The sequence below is a fragment of the Rhagoletis pomonella genome, unplaced genomic scaffold (assembly GCF_013731165.1).
Source record: "Rhagoletis pomonella isolate Grant_MI unplaced genomic scaffold, Rhpom_1.0 Rhpom_scaffold_02546, whole genome shotgun sequence".
In the NCBI taxonomy this organism is placed as follows: Eukaryota; Metazoa; Arthropoda; class Insecta; order Diptera; family Tephritidae; genus Rhagoletis; species Rhagoletis pomonella.
In genome coordinates this window covers 12,610-28,949 of record NW_023461100.1, presented here as the reverse complement: position 1 = coordinate 28,949, position 16,340 = coordinate 12,610, and the positions used below count along the sequence as shown (strand labels likewise).

The 16,340-nt window shown below is 37.0% G+C and overlaps 1 protein-coding gene across 1 annotated transcript in view; it reads right to left on the bottom strand.

Moving 5' to 3' along the window:
• Positions 1 to 7: 7 nt before the first annotated feature.
• The window catches only part of LOC118753506 (POU domain, class 3, transcription factor 2-like), a 28,469-nt gene continuing 12,136 nt past the window's right edge, over positions 8 to 16,340 (bottom strand). The window contains exons 3-4 of the mRNA XM_036488385.1: positions 7,699 to 7,732; positions 8 to 269 (exon numbers count right to left, since the gene is read on the bottom strand). Of these exons, the coding sequence (XP_036344278.1) occupies positions 8 to 269; positions 7,699 to 7,732 (296 nt within the window). The remainder of the gene's footprint in view (positions 270 to 7,698; positions 7,733 to 16,340) is intronic.

Genomic DNA, 16,340 nt, shown 5'->3' with positions numbered 1-16,340 from the left:
TTGCCTGCTAGACCCTAGTTGGCGGCTGTAATATCATTGCAGCCATGCGTACCTTCATTGCTTCCGGTGATCCGTGTGCGGATTGCAAATGATGATGCGGTTGCTGTTGTTGGCCTTGTTGTTGTTGTTGTTGTTGGTGGTGGTGATGTTGCTGCTGTTGTTGTTGCTGTTGCTGCTGATGATGATGAAAGCCAGCTGGCGTGGTATAAATGGAATCACCCTGTGGCCCACTAGTACTGTCCGAACGTGATTTCAAATCCGCTTTTTCACTACAACGCCACAGCCACGTACGTGATGCGAAGACACACGAAGACGAAGACGTGAACGTATGAAAGAAAATAGAAAAGAAAGAGAATAAGAAGATTAAAAAAACGTTGATTAGTTTGGTTGCGAATTGCGTGCGTGTGTGTGTGTGTGTGTGTTGGTTAATGCAGTCAACCCTCAAGCCAAATGCGCGCAAATCGTAAGACTTGATGACAAAAACTTTAGCCGACAATTGGCAACACAATGAAATAAGGGGGACAAAATGTAATAGGGAAGAGCTTAAGAGCTTTTATTTAAGCTGCAGTGTGGTACGAAAAAATACGAAACAAGTAATTTGTAAACAAAAAGGCACAACCGACTTTAATGCTCGTATACAATATTAGGAGTACCGTTATTTTCTTCGTGAGCCTTTCAGCGGAACTAAACCAAGTTAGTATGGGACCACCCCTGAAGTACTATCTTTCCGATAACAAAAATATCGAAAACGGGTCATGTGGTCCTAAGTAAGAAAAACTTTAAAGAATGAACAATACATACAAATAATTCAATTGGACGGGATAGAACAAAGATGGTACTAGAGCGGTTATGGGCGCTGCCTTGCCCGCGGGCAAAGCTCTTTTAAGCTTTTTATACAATTTGTATAGGCGCGTTCTGAGTAAAAGCTCTCTCTGCCCATCGCTGTATTAGCGCATATTAAAAAGAGCTCATAAATATTTCACGCTCACACACGTTCTTTATACGTTTGACCGAGTTTTGCCCTGATTTTTGCTCTATTCAGTGTGACGCTTCACCCTATACATATGCATGTAGGTAGGTGAATGCTTTTAATTTAGCGGCCGATATAGAGAAATAGAAACGAATTTTACGAAAAAACATCTGAAATTCGAAATGACGAATTCTTACTTTTCGCCCATTTTATTTTCAATATCATGGCTATAACCAGTTCTTGAATTTGTAGGCTTACAATTAATTAGGCTACTTTCAAGGCTTGTTTTAAATTTATTGACATCATGGCTGTGGTGGTGTATGGCGCGGATGCATGGATATCTGATGAAGCAGTTCGTGGAGTTTTTGAGAAAAAGATTCTGCGCAAGATTTATGGGCCTTTGCGCGTTCACAATGGCGAATGCCGCAGACGATATAACGATGAGCCGTCGTTCGTGTAGAATGTATAGAAACGCTCTAGCTCCGAAAGTATTCAACGCGGGTCGAGATGCTGATAACAGAGGAAGAGGAAGGCCTCCTCTGCGTTGGAAAGACCAGGTGGAGAAGGATTTGGCTTCACTTGGCATTTCCAATTGGCGTCAGTTGGCACAGAAGAGAAACGACGAATCGCTTTGGCAGTTACAGCGCCAATAAAGAAGAAAAAGAAGATGGAAGTGAGAATTGCTTCGGCTTTCTTAATCCATAAATCTGCCAATGACCAACGCCAAATGATGCACTAAAAAAGAGTTGCCGATCTCTGTCGGGCTTCGGTAAAGACTGATATTTCACTGGGAGGCCTGTACAGACCAACGTGCTCCGGATATTCCAAGAATGAAGGAGCCGGGAGTTAGTTAGTTAGTTACTGGACTCCACTTAATAGTACAGACATCTTCTTAGACGGCTCGAAGTTGGACGGCAAAGTGAGAGAACAGTTTCCCAATTCGCTTACCGTCCCACTAGTAATGTTTCAAAGTTTAGGATTTCACTCTAAACTCGACAACGAAACAATGTGTAAGGACGTTTTCATTTTGAGTGCAATGCGGTGATCTAAGCTCTGAACTTCGTCATTTAAAAGCAGGAATAATAAAATGACAGGAAAACTTTGTTCAGGCGGGATTTTTAATGTTATTTGATGATAAATATGCAGACGGCTCGGACCAGTATTTCAGTAGATTTCAGAAGAGCTTAAGTCTTTAATGAGATACTGTCGGTAGGGTAAATATGCAATATTCCACAAAGACCAAAAAAAAAAAAAAAATCGCCGTACACTCCTAAGTCCTGCAAGGAAATTAAATTTTTTTTATTTTTTATTTTTCTTTGTAAAACGTACATTCGGCAAAAAAAGATTTATTAGTTCTACTGGTGTAATAAAAATACTGCCTTATGAAAAGTGTAATAATGTTTTTTTTATGTGTTCTAATTTTCTAACATTAGGGTGGTACGTTAGCGTGGTAAGAACTGACATTTTAAGGGTAAGTGTCACAATGGGGTGTTTGAGGTCAATCGACTTCTGAACAAAAAAAAAGTCTCTGAAGGACAAGAAGATTGATAGAGCACATAATTTAGCCATAAAATACGTACATACGTATACAAGTTTTGTGATATTTTAAGAAATCAGCAACTCTTTTCCCGTCAAACCTTAAAATATATTTAAAAATATATACGTATGTACATCATTTCATTAAACTGCCACTTGCATCCTAACTTATCTATGTTTCTTACTTATCCAATTAAATATTGCAAGACATTCTATCTATTGTCAATCCTTAATAAACGTGCAATACTAAAATTTACCAATCTTAAAAAATATATAAAAAATACTTGCCATGTACGCTGTGTTTTGGAAATTACCCATTTAAATAATATAGGTATGTTTTGTTATCACAAAAGGTAAGCTCTGATCTAATTAGCAAACTAATTCAAAAAGCTTCCAGACAACATGTTAACACAAAAAGTGTCAATAACAAAAGTGTCGCAACTATAGAAACCGAACAATGCAATATCTCAGAATAAATTGAATTGCAAATGAGGGTAACGGTTGTGGCGTAAATGACAAAAGTGTCTACATTGCCGAAATTTAACCTTAGGTCCTACGTATGGATATACCTATGCAAGTATGTGTGTAAGTTCACATGCATATATATACATGAGTTTGATTATTTACCAAAAGCAGATTGGTTACAATGTATGACCAAATAATCAGTTGTTGTTGTATTATATAGATTCGTAATAACAATTTTCGTAATGATTGTGTTCTGATTGAAATTCCAATAAGTTGAGCTTTACATAACAAGGCCAAAGTTACATACTAACATACATACATACATATTAGGGTGGCCCTTAAAACAAATAAAAAACCAAAATTTTGTATGAGACAACCCTTTATTTTGTCCTGTGTAAAAAATAAAGACACACAAGAAAATTTCAAAATTTTAAACAAATCTTTAGGACTCGCCGCTACAAGGGTTTAAAAACTAAAAAAAAAATTTAATTGCAAAAATTCGACAAAATCTTGACTTGAAATTGTATAAATTTGATATATTATTTAAACTTGTTTATATAAATACATAAACTTGCCGAGTTATAGCTGGTCCAAATCAAAACTTTTATCGAAATTTTGCGATTTAAAAAAGTATAATTTTTTTCAAATGCTGGCAGCGACACCTATTTTTTGTAAATTTTGAAATGTTCTTGGCTGCCTATATTTTGTGCGTAGAACAAAATAAAGGTGTACCCCATGATGCTAATGACCACCCTAATACATACCTAAATCTGTATCAAGTAATTTACAGATACACAGAGTTAAACAGCATTTATTTATATGCCAAAAATTGTATGAGTACATAAATAATACGGAAAGCATCATAATCAGTGTGCTAAATTCATTAGATTTGTTTGAAGACGAAAATGGATTTTACCTTAGGTGATTGTGGCGTAGGATTTTGGTTCATATACATAAATATATCTACTTTAAATACATACTTAAATATACGCATTGTATGCCCAGGGATAATTCCCACCAAACAATTTGTGTTGCCGGTAATAAGAAAACGTGTCGCCCTCGGAAACAAATTTATTGCCGGTAATATTGCCATCGAATCGATTTCCTATTACCGGTCGCTCTAAAACGTCCGCCGAAGGCAACTCGCCTGGGCGAGTCGTTTTCTTATTACCTGAATGAGTCCTTTTCTTATCGCTTCAGGCGATATTTGGAATAATTTTATTCTTTTTAATACCTCATTTATTTTTTTGTATACCAAATTGCAACTTACAATCGGAATTAATTCATTTTCTCGCTGTGAGACTTCCTATTTTTTTTCAATCTTGTCCTTGGGCATAATTTAGACGCTTTTGGCCAATACTATTGACGCCATATTCATAAGTTTCGGAATTTTTTAGAATTTTTTTATTCAAAATTGACATGAACGAAGTGATGTTGCCGATTTGTCACCACAGCAATAAATCGGTGAGTCGCCAATTTGTTGCCATTGACGATTGTTGCCTATTTCTCATGTTTTGCATGGTGGGTTGTAATGAATGGGAAATATTTTATTCTACATACGAGCATACTACATACATACATATGTATGTATGTATGTAAATGTTTTGTTGGCATTGCATGCTTGGCGCAGAAGAAATTGTGCAATCAATAAATATTCTCTAATATTTGCCAGAGGTTGAAAAAGATTCATTCACGTAGGTGACTGATTGCCATATAACCGCTTGAAGAAATTTGGTAAAATTAAATAAATCACTTCAATCAATCCTAAATTGGATTACTAGCAGATGCGTAGTGAAAATCTGAAATGATTGAGGCTAAGTCGTGACAAATTTTGCTGTTTTTACTGAGGACTACTTTGCTGCCTGGCAATTACGTCGATTGTTTTTATATAGCTCTTTCCAAAGCCATAGAGAGAGAGTAACAACAACAAACTTTCAGTTTTCCAACTCTGTGAAGTCTTGGTGTGGTATCAAGTTTGCAAAGGATACGAAGAAGCAGTAATCTCTCCATAAGCGGAGCCTTCTTCTCTACACTTACCGATGCCTTCAATGCACTGTTGAAGCAGCAAGACTTTGACGAGTGTTTGGTCAAAGGCTGTTCGGTAGCACTCAGTTAATCTAACGTCGAAAGAAATACTTTATTTCAATGTTTTAAAGTCGACACACGGCTTTATATACTAGCGCGCTGGCAGCTTGGCGTACCACAAAAATGGGGACAGAGACAGCCGAGTGAGCTGACGACAAAACGATATCGGCGATGCTAAAGACGGTGAGTAGTAGTTATGGTGAACGTCTGTGATATCGAGACTGACAGTAATCAATGTCGACGGCTTTGAGCAACGGCAAATGTCTTGGTTGGTCGTCCGATGCTTGCTGGCAACGGTGCGAGTATTAGTGGTAATCGTTAGATACACAGTGTAATCGTCCGAAAATTCCCGCTGACAGTTGGTTGACTATCCAGGGAACCTCGGTAATGGTGAATCGTCTGCTTAGGGCCGGTAGATTCACTTGCTCACCTAAGCTGTCTGCCAAAGCGGTGATCACACTACCACCAGCCCCTATTGCTGTCCACCTAAAAGCTTGAAGTGTCGGAAATAGATACAGGGAGCGTCTAGGCGAGATAAGAGGATAAGGCTTGTATATCAACGGCTCCCTCCACAAAGTAATCCATATTATAGTATCAGAATGGCGTTTTTTTACCTAGGTGTAACTGTATTGCTGCTGGTACGAAACTTGGCTTCGCTTAGTACTATGAACTTACTTAGTTTTTTGTAGTAGTACTTGGGTGTAGCCGAACAATAGACACTGCGACCTGGAGTATATTTGTCCTTTTAAAAAGAGTCCCTAATGCAAAAATCTCAGGATACTTTCGGCTCCTAAATGAATCCTGAAAGCTACATGGTAGTCAAATTACTTATGTATTACACAGTATTCGGTCATAGGAGCTTTTAAATGAATTAATTTGCGGTTGGCCAAGGCCGAACAATAACAAAGAATATGTTCCAAAGTCTCATCGTCTTTAAGACAGACCTGTCATTCTGACGGTGCGGTCACTCTCTTTCAGTCTTGATTGGCACGGTAATCGATTCGGACGAGTTCATCAAAGCACGCCACTCGTTTCTAAAGATCACACTCTGATCACAAGCTGCCCAGTTTGGGATCAAAGGCAGGGAGCCCGTTTACCCAATGTTCGCAAACTGGGATTATTAGTAGGAAGTTTCTAGCAAAAAATGCCTCTTAAGCTAGTGAATCAGAAATTTTAGCAATTCATAACCGACTTCACAAAAAGGAGAAGGTTGTTAGTTTTTCGGAATATATATATATATTTTTTTTTATGTGTGTTACCGCATAACTTTGGACCACGTTAACCGATTTCTATAATTCCTCATAAAGGAAAGGTAGTTGGTCCCATACTTATTTGGTTTAAATCCGATCATTGGATCATAAAGAAATTATCGATAATCTTAAAGTTTTATATGAGAATTGAAGTCGCTTTTGTTTTTTTGCTTAAAAATTACTTGTTAATACCGGTATCTTCCCTGCATCACGCTACTTTTTATAGAATCAATCGTTAGTGAGTCGAATTTGAAGTTGTCTTATCTGCTGTTGCCTGAATAAAAATATGAAGAGGGGTCCATCCCAGAAACAACCCTAGAGCCAAATTTGAGGTGGTAAAAATTCACTTTTGGGACTTTCTGTAAATTTGAAATTAATATATGTGTGAAGCCATGAGGTCCAAAGGGGCCGATCTACAATTTTTTATTTTTTTTTGTAATATGAGAAAGAAGGATTTTAAAAAATAAATGCGGTCTTTTACTAAAAAGTTCATTGCACCTACGTTATCCTGCATATTACAGTAAAAGAAAACTAAAAGGGCGTGCCTCGGGCTATTACAGTTTCGATACTAGAACTTTTTTTGAAATGTCAGTTAGGCTACTTTGGCCCACAAGGCCTCACACATATGACGTCCTAATGAAACAAAATAAAAGTAGTTTCGTAAAATTTGTAAAACAATTCTAAGTGTATTGCATAAATAGATATATTTAAGTGGTCAAAGCAAAAATGGCACGATATGTACTTTGTTTTGAATATCTAATATTTTCTACTACAGTTTTTGGAGACCATATGAGTAGATTTTTGCAACGTTTTCATGCACATAACTATAAATACATACACACATTAGGGCATGTCATTTTTTTTGTCTAAGTTTCTAACAAAATATGAAATTTGTCACCGCTGCGCCATCTGGCGGAAGTTTTAAGAAAAAGCTAAGTGCAGAAATGGATTCCTCATACCAAAAGACCACTTATAGCATGTTTTTATACAAATTTTAAGCACTTTTTTACGACACTACAGCAAAATGCTAAGCAGCTTATTCGCAATTTGGCAAACTCCAAATTGATTTTACCTCTTCGTTTCTGCGGCAAGTTTGCTAAAAATTACACGTAGAATCCCGCTGTGCTACATATGCGCGCATAGTCTAAAATAAATCTCCCATACAAATTGACCGCCTTAACACACATATGTATATCTATAACAATTTATCCCAAAGCATTGTAGCTGTTATGCAAACACTAAGTAAATTTCAAATTGCAGCTGTTGTAACAAAATGGCATAGCAGTAACGGATGAAAGGATGCGAGTGCACCTGAATCTATCCGCAAAAGCACATACATATGTATATACAGGTGTATTTATAAAAAAAAAGTGTGTTACGCTGGAAGCTTACCTGTCTTTATCTGATGATTTATAGCCGGAACTACCTGTAAGCAGAAATAAAAATGTGAGCAAAAATGCCAAAAAATACAAGAAATATCAGAAACACACAAAATTAAAAGCGGAGAGAAGAGAGAAGGAAAATAAAACTGTTGAATTTTTTTTGTCCAGTAAAATTTGCATAAAAATTCAATGCATTATGATAGGGAAATTACAAATTTACATGCAAATATATACATAAAGTAATTTGTACAAATCTTTTATAAAAAGTTGTAAAAATTTGTTGTTAGCTGTCAGTGGCTGGCTAGTGTTGCTGACATATCAGCAGACCCCGTCATACAAACGAGTGTGTCTACAAATTCTTCGTGCATCTTTTTCGATGGAATATGGAAATCACAACCAACCGTACAAGTATACTGATGAAGGTGGATAATTTTTGGAGTCAAAAACATACAACGCGATTCGAGTAGCTCGTGTGTGTTTTTAAGTTCCACCTAGATTTAGTACTTGTTGCCATAGCTTCGTAGTATTTTGGAGCATAGTATTGTGTCCAGTGCACTAAGAAGAGAATTTTTGGGTGAAAAAACTGTGAGCTTAACTTCAAAAAATTCCTTAAAGATAGGAGATTCCGATTTTTTTTCCTCGTAAAATGAAAAATTCCGTGGGCAAGGAGAGGTATTTAGCCTAACCGCACAAGGGGAAATTTTCGTCTAATTTTCTTCAAAAACGTTTGGAAAAGTAATTTTTTACCGAATTGAATATATTTTTTTTAAATTCTTGGAACGGATTTTAGAAAAGTTTACATAAGCCCGAATTAAAAAAAAAAAAAAAAATATATTTTGTGGTGAAAATCTGTAAAACAAAGATTTTAAAGGTGGCAAACAGATTTTTGGGAACGTTGAATTCAATTCTTATGGTAGAATCGCGAAATTCAAAATGGCTAATTCAATAAGTGGCGGCAGCTTATCTCCAAAAATGCTTAAGATAAGAAAGCATCCGCCATTTTGGATCTGCCATATTTTAACAACTGTTTTGAATTTCAGTACTCTGTTATCAGAATCGACCTCAAAAAAAAAATGTGCCAACTTAAAAATCTGCAATTTGTCACAGGGAAAAATATTACTTTTACTTAGTTGGGGTTTTTTTTTTAATTTTTCGAATTTCCCCATAGGCTGACAAAAATAATGGGGCATACTCATAGTCAAAGTAAAGTTTACTCTAAATTTAGCAGTATTTTGACATGTGCAAGAAACTGCAACTCACTTTAGAGTCGACTTTATGTCGACTATGAACATACCCCAATGATTTTTTTTATTCGGGCTTGGACCCACTATTCTAAAATCCAATTCAAAAAAAAAAAAATTATACGGATAGGTCAAAAATTGTTGATGTTTTGGCCAGATATGGGACTGATTCGCTCTGGTTATGTAGACGAACGAATGTCGTGGGAACGTGAGAAAGGAGCTAAATATTAAACTACATACGCAGGCGAGAAGATGACAAGGTGCAGGCGTCAACTCTTATGCAGGATATGGTCGAAAGAGCGCATGCCTGCCGACACTGGAACCAATCCTCAAGAAGATTGCCACTCTTACATGCGCCTTCTTTATATGGTTTAGAAGGTCTTATGGAGCCTGCAAGGCTACAGCCTATTGTCAACGAACATATTAGACCGTATTAGTGTGGATTTAGTTAGGGCAAATTCACCATTGCCCAGGTATTCACCATGTGGTAAAGACCCGCAAGAAGAAGATCACCACTCATAATTAATTTTTTTGAATTTCAAGGTCGCTTTTGATAGGACGAGAAGGAACTGCCTATACGGCTCGAGGTCTAAATAATTTGTTATCCCCGGGACACTAATACGGCAGTGTACAACGGCGTAGATGACATCGATATCATCGGCCTTAACCGACGCAATGTCTGTTCTGCCTCCTCCAAGTATAAGTTATAGCTTCGAAAAGTTAATGACTACGTTTTGTTGGAAACCAGTATTGACACCGATCACATCAGCCTCGAAATCCAATGAAGAACCTCACTTGCCACCAAGTGATACATCCGACTGAGTAGCAAAATTAGAGGAAAAGTCTCTGCCATGGTACAAAACTACACCTCATAAATTACTCATCATGTCCCACCAGCACGGACAGAAGCATTGACATTGAGGGTTCCCTTGGAGCAATCGAAGGAATGATGATCTTTACACGTTAACGACGGCGAGTACTGATGACAATAGAACAACAAGTTGTAAGATGGGTCATGCGGTATTAAACGCAGAATCCAGTGGTGGTAGCATAAGAAGAGAAAAGCCTTCTCTGCCATTTCCTACTGACATCAGTTAGCATAGAAGAGAAACGACTACCGAATAGGACTAAGCCAAAATCGCTTAGGCGTCAGACTGCGTCAGACAAGCACCATCTAATTCATTAGCTTAGTCATTAATAAAACACCAAGAATGTGACGACGACTGTGTTGGTGACTTTGTAAACTTCAAGTGATTTCTGTTTAAATATTCATTAGTAAGAAACGAATCTTTGGCAATAAAATCACAGCTAAGTTCTTGCGAAAAAACTGTTTGTACTTCTCAATCTATCAATCTACTTAAGGACGATTTAACTAGTAAAAAAAAAGAATAGTCCCAAGCCAATTGTCCCGCATTTTCAAATTTTTTATTTATGTTGTTTATCCAGAGTACGAGCGATATGTTTGTACTTGCTACATGGTATGAAAGATTATTGTCTTAGGCAAAGAGCTTCGGTTAACTCTTTAGTTTGGTTGTATACGAGTGGCTTAATGAGCTTGAGATTACTCACGGAACCCTCATTCCGGAAACATATGAATCCTCCTAATACTTAGGATAAAATACTTGTGGAGCTTCCCAGATCTCATACTCTGCCGATTGTTCGATATAAGCATACGGAAATGGAATCAATGACTTGTGTACAAAATTTCTCACTTATTCATTGGACGAAGCCTAACCTTCTCCTCGGCGAAATCAACAGCGACTCCTTTATCACCTGCACAAACGGTACATAACCGGAAAATTCTAGGGGTTATCTTTTAAAATTGCCCTCCTTCTCCTCGCACACAACAGTAATTGTCACAGAGCCACACAGTTACTACAGAATGCCTTCTAATGTCGCCTGAACAGCTCCTGCATAGTGAGGAATCAATGCCCAAGTTCTACAGCACAACCTATATAATGCTAAGCAAGGAGCATCCAAGCAGACACTTGCAAAAGGTAGAGTTTCCTCCGAAACGCGTTAGAAAGCGTCTTTTTGAATATACGGACGCGAATAAGATGTACCTGAAACAACCGTTACATCCGTTGGGGTACCGACAAGCTAAGACGAAATTTACAGGGAGACCGTCACTACTTGCAGTGATTCTCGCCACATAAATGCCCCAGCTGCCATGGAAAACTCGCGCTACTCTGGGCCAGTAAGGTCTGGACATCTGGTCACATAAACCCACTCAGCTAACACCCCTTTTGGTACAAGTTTCCTGCGCCTAACGTTAGTCGAGTTTGACGAAACGATGGTCTAACCAACTTAGGCTGGGCTTACCAGTGCCGCCATAACATCAAAACTAAAAACTTTTGGAATTCAACTAAACTCATTACGTTCTTAATGATAAGCTCATTCTTAAAGAGTTTTTAAATGGAATTGAATCTCTACTTCCATTTACACTTTTGCCCTTTATACATATCACCCACTCATCTGGCCTTGCTTTTGTTTTGCTTCCACGCACTGCAGCTACGCACATTTTTGAGTGTAAATTAAATTTGACAGACGCACCAACGTGCAACTGACAAACGTTGTATGTGCACATCCGCCAGGTATAGATCAGCGCATTTGGTATGTAGTTATTTGCGCAACACACACGTAAACTTTTTTCTTTTTTCCACACATTCACGCGCACGTACTTGATATGTTTGTGTTGCGATTGTGATTTCCTTTGCAGTACCGTTGTTGCCAAATTGACAGCATGATTGACAGTTAAGGAATTAGTGTTGCCACTTCGATTGATATGGCACACGTGGGACGAATGCAGTGTTGGATTGTTGCGTAAGCGGAATAAGAAAGCATGTAGTGGTTCTAAAAATATAAATTTTTATAAAACGCCTCAAAGTAGGCAAACGTCCGATTGGATACCTGACATTGTGGCACACGAAAGGTTGTACGCCAAACGCATGCAAAAAAAATTTCATAATATCGCGCTTTTTTCAAACATTTTTATTTATTTTCAATACTAATGCGTAGGTGTATTTTAACCAGGTAAACCTTAATATATTTTTGCAGATTATCTGTGCGCAAAGTATAAAACTATATTATACACTGGTGGCAGAAATAATAGACTTGCCTTATCTTAACCAGTTTTGGCTAGGTATTTGAACCTGGTGACTAAGTGGTCGCTGAATCGCTGACTTGCCTATAAATCGTAGTATGACGGACCTCCTCTTATTCACTAGGAAGTGCATTAGGGCTTCTATACTGCAGAAGGAGGGCAGTAGGTAAGAGCTTTAGATGATCTAGTACTCTTGAATACTTCAATAAAAGTGATCATTGCGTGGTTTGAGTGAAAGCAATGAGCTCATCCTCCTTCAGGATGTGCTGATGTGAGGCGGAAGTCCAAGTTTGACAGTAGGGTTGCTGCAGGGTGCTCTTTTAAGGAGCTAAAGCGGCCCAGCTTTGAGGCTAAAGAATACTACACTAATTTTCAATTAAAAATAGCTGCCATGAAGGAAGCAGTCGATTGAATGTACAACTACGCGACGTCGGTAAGGGAGGAAGACACCTACTCTCATAGCCAATTGACCATCAGAAATTTGTGCTCGTCCACGGTGTGCTCAAAGCTAGTAAGTAAGCTAGTCGCGTCTCGGTATTTCCTTGTTACAGTTATATGGATACGCCATAGATGCTTACTGCGGCAAAGTTAACTCAACACTTTCCTTTAAGCTGCACAGCTTTGGCGAGATTTGTTGGTTTAAGCGAATTGTCACCCTGGTGACAAGCAATTAGCAGGTTTCGTATAGAAAGTGTTCGATTGTCTTTTTTGAGCACTGGTCATCGCAACTGCGCCAGTACCTATTGAAAGACAATCCAATCCTTTCCTTGATACATTTCGATAATTTTTGCTTTAATCACCCTGAGCGAGGTACACATTCAGTGCGGAACCGACACTTGCTATTTCGTCCGCTGCCTCGTTGCCGTAAATGTCGCTATGCCCCGGGACCTATACTCCCTGTCCTATAGTAATCCACTAATGGGATCTAACAGAGTTAGAAGAGAGTACCTGAATGTCCGCTTGGCTATCCGAGAAGATATTCACCTGCGTTGTAGCGGAAAAATTTACTTACTGCCTTCTTAATTGCAAACGTTTCGGCCTGGAAAACGCTCGCATTGTCTGGTAGGCGAAACGATAACTTTAGGTTATACTGCTCAATGAGAAAACCTGCACCAACCACGCATTCCATCTTTGACCTGTCCGTAAAGACAGTTAACCCAGCAAAAAAGTTTACCACCTTTCGTTGCATAGTTTTCGGCAAATGCAATACAGTAGTGTATTGATGAGAGCAAGCCGAAAATATTAAAAATACTGAAATTACTTTCACTTTGGTATTTTTTTTTGATGATGTCTGTCCCAGTAAGTGTCAAATTTGCGTAAACCAAGACATATTCAGAGGTAGTACAAACGAAAACAAATATGACAAACGTTTTCAAGATTATTTACGGACTAGTTCGCGACTAGTTCGAAACCTTTTTTTTGGGTTAATTTCGAGACTAGCTCGGAACTTTTTATGGCACTAGTTCGACACTAGTTCAAGCCTTTTTCGAGCCTAGTTCGAGCTGATTTAGGGGCTAGTTCGGTGTTAGTTGAGGATATTTTCTGGATCATTTAAGGATTTTTTGGGACTATTTCGGGTCTAGTTGGAGGCATGTTCAGGACACAGATATTTTCACGTCAAATTTCATGAATATCTGGCACTAACATCTTTTTTCAATTTTACTACAAACCGTTTATTTTCGCTTCATATAAAAAACTTGTGTTCCATTCCTTTTACTTGCTCAGTAACTTTTTAGAAGAAGAAAAATACTACTTATTAGTAATTTTCTTCAAGTACTTTAAATTTCTCTAGCCTAATAAGTATGTATATAAAAATATGAGTTTTCACAAACAGAGGACTTGGAAACTTTTCACTAAAAGCTAGTGATATGTATTTTTTAATATATGTCGCAAGCAGCAGACTTCCTTTACTCATACATACATACATACATACATACTCTATCTACTGCTTCCATTCCAGAATTATTTTTATTAAATTCCTCTCACTTAAATATTCTATTTCTTTCATTCTTGCTGTTCTTCCATCATATTATTTGTATTCAATCTTCAATAAAAACAAAAGATTTTTAACAAGCTTTTTTTATTTTTACATTTTGTTCTTCCTTTCACCATTTATCAGTTTCCTCATGTACCACACATGTCTTATCAAAGTCACATACACTCCACGCACACACACACACACACACACACACACACACACACACATAACCTCGCACTGGTATGTTTTACGTGCTTGTACAAACTTTGGCAAATCTACTTCGTAATGAAATTTTCGGACTTCAGCAATGACATATTGCTAACAGAGAAAATTCAATTACATAAGCGGAAAGTAGATTTTTCTCTTAAATTTAAAAAATATTTGGCTACTAAAGAGGGTGAGAATGTATTTCAGTACGTAAGTACCGGCAAAATGAAGGGAGTTTTAAAATGATTGAATGCAACCACAAAACTGGCACATGTGGGACTACATAAGCAACTAAGATTGATTTACTACCAAAATTTTCTTGAAAGCTAAGTAAATAATCTTTTGAGAAAAAGGAAATCTTATTGACAACGCGGTTGTGAAATGCGCAGAAAGACCTTATTTCCTGAAAGAGTAGTTGAGAGGAAGCTCATAACTTTGGTGGAAGAGAGAGTGGAAAAAATAAAAAAAATATTTAGTAGGGAAATTAAAGCAACGCACAATGCTTCGAATGACATAGTATTTCAAAGAGCTTCGAGGTGTTTGCTTTCACTCTCATACACTCACATTCGGCTGTTAAAGGCGATATTTAGAACAAAGTAAAATAGTATAAGGAAGTACCTTTGTGCATTGTGCTAAAATGAAGTAAGTAATAGGTAACAAAAGAAAATAAATTAAGAGTAAAAAATCTGAATATTAATCATTGAAAAGCCAATGATGTTGAATAAAGAATGATGATGCATTGACAAGAAATTTTTTCGTCGGGTCAGTGCGGAGAAAAAATTGCAGACAGTAATAAGAAATTCAAAAAGTCGGAAACCCAAAGAAATTAAACATCCACAGTTCTTAGAGGAAATATGCCCAACAAATTCCATCGAAAAGAACGCTCGTTCAAAACTTATTCCAATTTGCTCACGACTTACAAAATCTAAACCCTTTTTTAGCTTGTATCAAATGAGTGCAAGATTAAAAAAATTCGATATTCGAACCTTACCAAAATGGCGAATTTTTTTAATCGTACTTTGTGGTGTTTAAATTCAGATAAAATATTATATAAAAATATTTTGTTCTATAAAAAAATCGATTTCGCCTTTATTTGTAAAAAAAACAGCCACTCTGCAATTTCTTCTTGCACACTAAATTTGCCATCACTGTGTGTGGCACCACATTTGCGTTATACTAAGTTCAGATAGAAATTTAATAGAGCCAATTAACCTCTTAATTGAGCTACCGCTTTTTGGTATTCACATATAGTCAGCTGCTCGATTAGCTACATTGATGGAAAAGTTGGTACAATCGTACCTTTATTTAGTTTGAATGTACATTCGGTACAAACACCATTTTAGGTACAATTGGAACCTAGTAAAATAATTTTTCAGCAAGTCAGTTCTTATTTTTATTCACTTGTCAACGCATTTCTGATGTGGATAACTTGTCCAATAGGGGCATAGAAATGTTGAAAAAGGGTGGTCAAAGTAACGTAACTGTAGTTGATGACGCCAGATACACACGGAATATTTTTTTTTAAACGTCAAATCGAAAAATTCGAAGCAGAGGTTCTTTTCATAGCCAAAATTGTTTAATATGAGTCCAGAAGTTGATATGGGTATATCGAAGGGAAAGGTTGTCCTCTTATATTTTTTAATATCGAGCTCAACAACATTTTAAAATTTTCATTAAAAAAAATGTTAAAATTCGAAAAAAATCGAATTTACACCATTAAATTTCGAATCGAATGGTGGCGCAATGTTCAAAATTCAGAAAGAATCGAGATTCAACCCCCCAGTACACAACCCTAGAATGAAGTTAAGCCTTTAGTAGGCCAATTTTTTTATGAGCTCAAAGCTTGAAGTATTATCTAGTTAATTTGGGGACGAGAAATCCGAAAATGATGTAAATTGTTTTTCTGCAGAGCAGAAAAACGAAGACCGTTTGATAATGGCTAAATAATAATTTGCTTTAGTTAATCATTACATTAAAAAAAAGTGTTAAATTATTTTATATTCAGAGGAAATATATGTCGTGTTTTAAATGTTGTTATTGTTATGGAATACATAAAAACAATTATTGGTATTATAAAAGCAAGGATTCGATTGACAATTTGAGCATGAAATTTTATTTTTAGA